Source organism: Staurois parvus, unplaced genomic scaffold, assembly GCF_062004578.1.
Source record: "Staurois parvus isolate SC_StPar_1 unplaced genomic scaffold, SC_StPar_1.0 ptg000249l, whole genome shotgun sequence".
Classification (NCBI taxonomy): domain Eukaryota; kingdom Metazoa; phylum Chordata; class Amphibia; order Anura; family Ranidae; genus Staurois; species Staurois parvus.
In genome coordinates this window covers 13,510,619-13,521,245 of record NW_028318045.1, presented here as the reverse complement: position 1 = coordinate 13,521,245, position 10,627 = coordinate 13,510,619, and the positions used below count along the sequence as shown (strand labels likewise).

General features: G+C 45.8%; 1 protein-coding gene across 1 annotated transcript in view; it reads left to right on the top strand.

The window, feature by feature from the left end:
* Positions 1–3,570: 3,570 nt before the first annotated feature.
* Positions 3,571–10,627, top strand: part of LOC149459790 (patatin-like phospholipase domain-containing protein 2) — a 40,179-nt gene continuing 33,122 nt past the window's right edge. Inside the window, exon 1 of the mRNA XM_089680801.1 lies at positions 3,571–3,908. Coding sequence (XP_089536927.1) covers positions 3,722–3,908 — 187 coding nt within the window. The 5' untranslated portion in view covers positions 3,571–3,721. The remainder of the gene's footprint in view (positions 3,909–10,627) is intronic.

Below are 10,627 nucleotides of genomic sequence, written 5' to 3'. Positions count from 1 at the left end.
CACTGGGTTTTATTATTGAAATGCAAAAACCTCATTATTATCTCATAGCGTGTTCTGGGCATATGATGTATAGCTTGGGTAGATCAGTAGGCATGGACTTCATTTTTTTTTGGCAGTGCCATGTTCAGAGTAAGCCCAAGAAAAATGTTAAATTCCTCCATGGTGAGGGGTTTCCACACAAATGGGTGGGCAAATGAAAAACTGGGATTGCTGGCTATATATTGGCTGGCATACAGGTTACACTGCTCCACAATGTAATTTAGCAGATCATTAGTACAAAATAAATGAAAAAAACTAATTGGGGTATCATTTTTTGCTTGTGTCTGAGGGCCTGGCTGTGCTGTAAAAGGGGGAATAGTAGGTTCTGCCGAATTAGCAGGCAGCCAAGTGGGATATAAAAGTATGTCTGGGAGGCTAGTATGGGTTCTACCTCGTTGTGGATGGGAAACCCTGCTACTAATGCCTGGCCTATCATCTGATAATGAGACCCTGCTTGTACTCGCCATGGCACCAGAATTTGTAGTGCTACTGGTGGATGCCTGCCTATCTTCAGGGAGTGCTGCGCTGCTTGTACTCACCACTGCGCTACTGCTGGATGCCTGCTCCTCCTTAGATCTTCTGAACCTCTTATTTGGACTCTCTCCTCCTCAAAATCCATTGCCTACCCACTATTTCAACTGGCTCATACTCAGAATCTGAGTCTGACAAAGAGTGTTCCCCGCTACTCTCGTCCGTCATACTCAGTATCTGGAAAGCTTCCTCACTGGTGTATAATTTTTTAGACATGTTGATGTTCATTGGTCCAGATGTTTATCACTGGTACAGATGTGGGATTTACACTGGTACACCATGACAGATGTGGATCACTGGTACAGATCTGGAATTTACACTGGTACACCATGACAGATGTGGATCACTGGTACAGATGTATATGACCACTGGTACTGTGTGACAGATGTGGATCACTGGTACAGATGTATATGACCACTGGTACTGTGTGACTGATGTGGATCACAGGTACAGATGTGGATTTTACGCTGGTATGCTGTGACATGTGGATCACAGATACAGGTGTGGAATTTACACTGGTACACCATGACAGATGTGGATCACTGGTACAGATGTGGAATTTACACTGGTACACCATGACAGATGTGGATCACTGGTACAGATGTGGAATTTACACTGGTACACCATGACAGATGTGGATCACTGGTACAGATGTATATGACCACTGGTACTGTGTGACAGATGTGGATCACAGGTACAGATGTGAATTTTACGCTGGTATGCTGTGACATGTGGATCACAGATACAGGTGTGGAATTTACACTGGTACACCATGACAGATGTGGATCACTGGTACAAATGTGGAATTTATACTGGTACACTGTCACAGATGTGGATCACTGGTACAGATGTGGAATTTATACTGGTACACTGTCACAGATGTAGATCACTAGTACAGATGTGGATTTTACACTGCTACACCATGACAGATGTGGAATTTACACTGCTACACCATGACAGATGTGGATCACTGGTACAGTTGTGGAATTTACACTGGTACACCATGACAGATGTGGATCACTGTTACAGATGTGGAATTTATACTGGTACACTGTCACAGATGTAGATCACTAGTACAGATGTGGATTTTACACTGGTACACCATGACAGATGTGGATCACTGGTACAGATGTGGAATTTACTCTGGTACACCATGACAGATGTGGATCACTGGTACAGATGTGTATGACCACTGGTACTGTGGGACAGATGTGGATCACTGGTGCACTGACAGCTGTGTGGGGGACACTATGGGATGATGTGTGTGTGTGTAACTCACTGCTTTACACAGATCAGCTCTGCTTCTCCTCACTAGTGGGCTCTGTGTGAAGAGAGGCAGAGCCGATCAACAGAAGGGCAGCTTTGACGACATTAGATGATGGCTGTAATTGGACAGAGCCATCATGTGATCAGAAGTACCAATCAGAGAGCCCTTCTGCCGTGCAGCATTTCGCTGTGTCCAGGGGACACAGACACACCAAGAGCATGCAGCTGCATGGCCACGTTCTGAGGAACGTTCAGGAACGTCCACTCAGAATGGCGAAGATCCCAGCTGGCTGTTTATATGCAGTGGCCAAGTGGAAAGCAGTTAAAGTGATATTGAAAGTACTTTTTATTTTTAAATAGCAAACATGTTATACTTATTGCACAGAGCAGTCCTGAAGCTCGTCTTCACGTGTCCCATGATGGCACTCCTGGCTGCATCCCTCTGCTGAGTGACCCCAGAGCAAGCAGATTGCTGTGGGGGCACTTGTGACTGCTTGCTCCTGAACCCTGCTCTGTGTGTCCATTGAAACAAAGAGCGGGGCTTAGCCCTGGCTCTCACTCCCTTCTGACTGGCTGTAATTGACAACAGATATCTCTGAGCCAATGAGGAAGGAGTGACCCAGGAGAGCCGCTGCTCTTGTGCACATCTCTGAATTGTGATGTAGGTATTGGGGGGGCTGGGGGGGTAGGTGGACATGGAAGGTTTTTCCCCCTCATGTAAAGAATGCATAAAGGTAAAAAACCATGAGCCTTTACATCCATTTAGATGTGCAGTTGGAGGGTGGCATTGTACATGCCATGGTTGCGATGCTTTGGGCCTGCGGCAAAGTTTAGCTTGCTGCTCGCCAAAAGCAACACACTCAAGCAAATGGGGAAGTGCCGCAAATGCCCCGCAACTGCATGCAATGTACTCGGCTGCTGCACTTTATTGGCAAAAACAGAGTTAAAACAGGTTGTGAGGAGGTGTCACATCGCTTCCTTACCACCTATCAGTAGCCTCTGAAGTGCGATCTGAATGTGGATCTAAATCTACCCTAAATGTATTCTTTTTATGTACAGGAAGTGTAAGTATGGAAGGTGATCTGGTGTGTGACTCTTTCAATGTATTACACAGCAGAGCTCAGAGAAGGTAAGAGAGAAGGAACACAGAGAGCCAATCAGGTGTGTTCCAGGGCATACAGATAGGAGGAGAGAGGAGCTCATCGGTCTGCTGCTTCTCCTTTCACTGTCCAATCCAGGGGGTGGAGGGACCTGTAAGTGAAAGTAAAACTGCAGTGGGGGAAGTGGAGCCCCTCCCCTCTCAGGTAATACTGTGCTGTGTAATATCTCAGCCCAGCCATGGAAGCAGGAGCTCAGTATTACCGGAAGGGGACACAGCACAATCATCCCTCAGACATACCGCATTCCAGTCTATAGATTATGATGGAGACAGTTTGGTCACTCAGGAATGTACAGTAGAATGAGAAACAGGATCTCACTGGGAATAGACTATGACTGGGAATACATGGAAGAGGAGTAGAAATGTTCTGGGGAAGCAGAATATGATGACAGTGCCGAGGACTGGAGAGTAATTAGATCGATCGGTACTAGATTAATCAGATTATGCGGAATAAACTACTCTGGGTTTTATGACATCATCCCCCCTAATTCTCTACTTCCAGACCGGTTGAGGGTGACGTCACTGAGGGGGATCCTAAAGCACAGGGCAGGAGGCCGGTCTCCTCTTCGCTTCTCTGATTTGCTGCTGCATCTCTGTACCGCCTCCAGAGGGCGGAGCTTGGCTGTCATTGTGTCCGGCCCTTTAAATATTGAACAATCGGTGCGGGCGGCTCTTCCTTGTAATGTCATCCCAGTGATCGGGTTGTGTGTGCCGGGTACAGCTGCCATGTTCGATCGGGAGCGGGGGTGGAACCTATCCTTCGCCGGCTGCGGCTTTCTCGGGGTCTACCATGTCGGGGTGTCCAGCTGCCTGCAGGAGAGAGCGCCATACCTGATCACTGAGGCCACCAAGATCTATGGGGCGTCCGCCGGGGCCCTGAATGCTGCCGCCCTGGTGTGCGGGTGCTGTCTGGGTGAGTCCTATGTGGAGAGGGTGTTGGGGGAGTCCTGTGACATACATACAGTGCCCCCTATACTGGATCTGACATACAGACAGTACCCCCTATACTGGATCTGACAGACAGTACCCCCTATACTGGATCTGACATACAGACAGTACCCCCTATACTGGATCTGACAGACAGTACCCCCTATACTGGATCTGACATACAGACAGTGTCCCCCCTATACTGGATCTGACCTACAGACAGTGTCCCCCCTATACTGGATCTGACCTACAGACAGTGTCCCCCCTATACAGGATCTGACATACAGACAGTGTCCCCCCTATACAGGATCTGACATACAGACAGTGTCCCCCCTATACAGGATCTGACATACAGACAGTGTCCCCCCTATACAGGATCTGACATACAGACAGTGTCCCCCCTATACAGGATCTGACACACAGACAGTGTCCCCCCTATACTGGATCTGACACACAGACAGTGTCCCCCCTATACTGGATCTGACACACAGACAGTGTCCCCCCTATACTGGATCTGACACACAGACAGTGTCCCCCCTATACTGGATCTGACATACAGACAGTGTCCCCCCTATACTGGATCTGACATACAGACAGTGTCCCCCCTATACTGGATCTGACATACAGACAGTGTCCCCCCTATACTGGATCAGACATACAGCAGACAGTGTCCCCCCTATACTGGATCTGACATACAGCAGACAGTATTCCCCCTATACTGGATCTGACATACAGCAGACAGTATTCCCCCTATACTGGATCTGACATACAGCAGACAGTATTCCCCCTATACTGGATCTGACATACAGCAGACAGTATTCCCCCTATACTGGATCTGACATACAGCAGACAGTATTCCCCCTATACTGGATCTGACATACAGCAGACAGTATTCCCCCTATACTGGATCTGACATACAGCAGACAGTATTCCCCCTATACTGGATCTGACATACAGCAGACAGTATTCCCCCTATACTGGATCTGACATACAGCAGACAGTATTCCCCCTATACTGGATCTGACATACAGCAGGCAGTATTCCCCCTATACTGGATCTGACATACAGCAGGCAGTATTCCCCCTATACTGGATCTGACATACAGCAGACAGTATTCCCCCTATACTGGATCTGACATACAGCAGACAGTATTCCCCCTATACTGGATCTGACATACAGCAGACAGTATTCCCCCTATACTGGATCTGACATACAGCAGACAGTATTCCCCCTATACTGGATCTGACATACAGCAGACAGTATTCCCCCTATACTGGATCTGACATACAGCAGGCAGTATTCCCCCTATACTGGATCTGACATACAGCAGACAGTATTCCCCCTATACTAGACCTGGCATACAGCAGGCAGTATTCCCCCTATACTAGACCTGACACACAGACAGCGCCCCCCCCCCTCCATACTGGATCTGACACACATACAGCGCCCCCCACCCCTATATTGGATCTGACACACATACAGCGCCCCCCCCCTCCCATACTACATCTGATGCACATACAACACCCCCCTATACTGGATCTGATGGACAGCAACCCCCCTACACTGGATGTGACACACCGACAGAGCCCCCCCTATACTGGATATGATACAGTGCCCCCCTTATACTGGATAGACAGAGTTTGTGCCCCCTCCTATATAATACATCTGCCATACAATGCCCTTCCCCCATGTAATGGTCAGTCCTTCTGTTTTGTTCAATGATCAGCCCCCCCACCCCTTTGTATAATAGACAGTACCCCCCCCCCCCATTTAAATGACCGTAATTCTCCTGTAGAGCATGTCCTCCCTGATATAGGCAGTGTTTCCTCTTGCGGAAGTCAGTTACCCCTTCATGTATACTAGGGAGTAATTCAGTTGTATCCTGGGGTTTTATATAGACACTTCTCTTGTGTACTAGAGGCGCCATGCAGATGGGCCCCCTCCTGTATATTGGAGGTACCATACAGACAGTGCCCCCTCCTGTATACTGGAGATGCCATACAGATGGTGGTCCCTCCTATATACTAGAGGTGCCAGAATGGTGCCCCCCTCCTGTATACTAAAGAGCCATACAGACAATGCGCCCTCCGGTATACAAAAAGGTGCTATAGAGATAGTGTCCCTGGTTCTGAATACTAGGAGTGCAATACAGACCGTGCCCCTGAATACTAGAGGTGCCATGCAGTTGGTGCCCCCCTCCTGTATAATAGAGGTGCCATGCAGTTGGTGCTCCCCTCCTGTATAATAGAGGTGCCATGCAGTTGGTGCCCCCCTCCTGTATAATAGAGGTGCCATGCAGATGGTGCTCCCCTCCTGTATAATAGAGATGCCATGCAGATGGTGCTCCCCTCCTGTATAATAGAGGTGCCATGCAGATGGTGCTCCCCTCCTGTATAATAGAGGTGCCATGCAGATGGTGCTCCCCTCCTGTATAATAGAGGTGCCATGCAGATGGTGCTCCCCTCCTGTATAATAGAGGTGCCATGCAGATGGTGCTCCCCTCCTGTATAATAGAGGTGCCATGCAGATGGTGCTCCCCTCCTGTATAATAGAGGTGCCATGCAGATGGTGCTCCCCTCCTGTATAATAGAGGTGCCATGCAGATGGTGCTCCCCTCCTGTATAATAGAGGTGCCATGCAGATGGTGCTCCCCTCCTGTATAATAAAGGTGCCATGCAGATAGTGTCTCCCTGTTGTATAATGGAGTGTACCCCTCTGGTAGTCCAGAGGTGCCATACAGACAGTGTCGTTCTCTTGTATCCCAGAGGTACCATAGAGATGAGCTCCCTTTTTGCATCCCAGAGGTGCCATACAGATAGGGACCCCTTCCTGGATCCTAATGGTGTCATAAAGACAGTGCATCCCTCTTGTATAATGGAGTATAACCCTCAGGTAGCTTAGAGGTGTCATACAGACAGTGCCTCTTCTATAAACTGCAGGTTACAGTATATGCCATCCAGTGTAGATTATCTGCCCCTGTGTAATAGCCATTCCTTGGTTGGATGATGGAGGATGTTCCCCCATCTGCTGACCTTCCAGGGATAATGGGATTTGGTGGCCACACCCTTATGGATTTTCTATACAAATGCATATCTGTTTAACACCCCGGTCACATCAAGTCCGACTTTGAAATCATGCGATTTACAGTGAGGTCGCATGATTTCAAAGTCGGGTGAGATGCTGATTTCAGGTGCGATTTGCAAGACATCTGACAGAGATGTCGATGCAAATCACACCAAAAGTAGTAAATGTACTCCTTTGAAATCAGTGCGGCTCCAACCAACTTGGAACTGCACCGATTTGACCACTCTAATTGCAGACAATAGGGTGTGACTTGGCATAAGATTTGCAAATCACATGCCAAGTCGCACCCAATATGACTGGGGTGTAATTTACTGTCAGAAAATTGTAAACCATGTGATGTAGTCATCCACCATAAGTAGCCCGCAATTTGTTGACCATACCGATAAGTTTTCCACTTGAAATCAATCAAAACTTGCCATCTTTACTTACACTATGCTGGAAATGTGGACGCTGCACCACTTTTAGAATGCATTTATGTATTTCAGGGATATTGTGTTATCGACCGAATCTTTTTTTTTTTTTTTTTTTTTTTTTTTTTTCTTGCTTTGACACTTTTGAGACCAGTCAGTTTTCCACCTTGGGATCCGCCTTCTGTTATAGTGGTCAGATGAATACAGAAATCTAAGGAACAATTGATGCCTCCCATAATCATCTGGGAGTGGAAACTAATTTACTTGTGTAATCTGATTTAAAACCCATTCTCGCCCATAAACTTTTCAAATTGAATACTGTCACAGAAAAAAGATTGAGACCATATAATTTCCAATGTCCCCTTCCCAACGGCTTTCATTTGTACGTAATCCTTCTCTGGGAATAAAGTCATATCCTGATTGGTTGATCAATGTCTTGTCTGGAACTTTAGCAACCATGAACTGTCATCACATCACCCACCTCCCTTCCGTGAGAACTGTATACGTTTCAGTTCTAAATCCACTGTGTGTATAAAATGTAACTGTTTCAGGTTTTATCAAAAGAAATCTCATCTGTCTGTTTATAAGTAGGGACTTGCCTATAGATCTGATCTCATCTCAGGCTGCTCATTGACTCAGTCACCAGATTCCTAGGCTATGTTCAGTACTGCTTGACTTCCTCAGGTGTGATGAATTGTGTATTATGCAGTTACACAGTACATAATAATGCTGGTTATGTTGTCATACTTGTATGGTCAGTCATGTGACTGTGTGTGCGCATATATGTGTGTGATTTACAGATCAGTGATGGACAGTAGCTGATATCAACCAATCACAACAGGATATTAACCTATAGAAATCTGTGTAATTTTCTGAGCCAAAGAAATGATCAGATGCTACTGGTTCATGATTGGACAGTATTCTTTAATTTGTTTTATTACCCAAGGCCAAACTAAGGCTAAGTTCACACCTATGCATTTTGTGTTTGATGCGTTTCTGCAGTGCATTTTGCACATGTGTTTTTTGACAAGTTTTTGATGCTTTTTTAAAAAATTTTTTAGGCCAACTTGTTGGGCAGATTAAAAATGCGAAACACACGCAAAACACAGCACTTGATTTTATATACGGTTCTATTGAAGTCTGTTCGACTAAAAAAAAGCAAACTGCTATTATTATTATTATTATTATACAGTATTTATAAAGCTATAGGAGAAGAAGTCCCTGGCCCTTTCCAAAAAATGTGCCTGCAAAAACTGCTTAGATGGGAATGTGATCCATAGGAAATCATGATAAATGGCATGCACTGCATTCCTGCTATGGGAGAAGAAGTACCTGACCTTTTCCAAAAAATGTCCACGCAAAAACTGCATAGATGGGAATGTGATCCATAGGAAATCATGATAAATGGCATGCACTGCGTTCCTGCAAAATGCGTAAAAAATGCACAGATGTGAACCTGGCCTAAGAGTCCAACATGGAAAGTGAGACTTCCTGTAGGTGAAGCTTGAAACTCTGCTGTAAAGCTTTTCTCTTTGCATTTCCCAGGGTATATTATAGCTGATGCAGTGGGCGGCTGTGTTCTTTAAGGGCTGTTCACACTAAAAGCATTACAGTGGTGTTTTTTTTTTTTTCTGCATCCCTAACACACAGGAACTGGGTTACATTGTTGTCAATGGCATAGTTCACGCCAGTGCTTGCAGTTCCAGTGTGTTCTGGTCCCAGAAAAAAACTAGAACATGCTGCATCAAAAACACGCATGCAGAGACTCATCCAGACTGCGTTTCTGTGGGGTGAACTAGCCCTTAGATTTGAAAGCCTTGCTACAGTCTGAATGGTGTGGGGTTTTTTTTTTAACCTTTTCGTTTTGTTTTTGTTTTGTTTAATGAAGTAGGTTGTCAAAATGGACAAAACCCTGACCGTATTGGGAAAGTGTCACATAATATATCCCATGATAATTGTGTGCGATTTATGTACTCTGTGCATGCAAATATGCTTAGTAAAAAAGTAAACACGCACACACACACGCACACACGCACACACGCACACACGCGCACACACACACACACACACCTCTGTTGCCAAGGTGGACATCTACTACAGATTCAGTATTTTCAATTCCTCTTGGAATAACAAGGACACAGGGCATTTCTGTAGATCTGTAAATAATAAATATGATTAAACCTTGTAAAGTAAATAAAAAAATATATTTATAGAGTGTGAGTCTATATAGATAGAGATTATGTTTTTAATAGATGATAAAAATCCAGATAAAATAAATTATATATTTCATTTTATATTGCACAGATGTGAGTGATGACGCCCCCTCCCCCGGTGTGCAATGTCCTCCATGTATTCAGGAAGCTGGGATTCTTTTCCTGAACACATGTTCATTTGTTCATTCTTTGGGGTTTGAAGCTTTTTTTTTTTCTGAGGAATGTCAAATTTCAGAGCTGACCTGTGATTGGATGTGGCCGGTGAGCTGACTTCTGTGTTTGTAGTCCCCTCCCCCCTGCTCAGTGTGAGGTTACCGCTGGTCATCAGGCCATCACTGGGCTGTTACTATAAGAATGACAGTGATCTATAGGGAACAAAGGTCCCGGGGTTATTCCAGTTCAGGCAGACTGTTTCTATTGCAAATGTTACATACCGTATGTCCTGTTTTATATTTACCAACACAAATCATCTGACTGCACACTGAACAAAGGTCACTTTTAAATGATATAATATAATTTTTGTAAATCTGTACAGAAAGGGTGACAGTTCTGTATTAATATTAATAAAGGCCAGGAACAGGGGCGGACTGACAACTCATGGGGCCCCCGGGCAATAGGGGATCATGGGGCCCCTGTGTCCTTGCCCAAACCTAGAAAAGCCTATGAAAAAGGTACCAGGGGCATCTCATGGGGCCCCCTACTGACCCCGGGCCCTCGGCAGTGCCAGAGTTTCCAAATGGTCAGTCCGCCCCTGGCCAGGTATACTGCGAATATGTAATAATTATAACTCTAAACCTGTATCTGGTACTGTATGAGTGTATCACACGGACATAAGGGCTCATTGGCTCCATGTCTGTAGAACTGCATTGATCAGCATGGACCAACGCACGGGCAGATGGAAAACATTTGTTTCTATTTGCCCTGTCCACCCCATACAGTTGTGGTGCGCTGCATATCAGATTATCTGCAGTTTTGGGCAGTGCACTTCGCCACCTGTC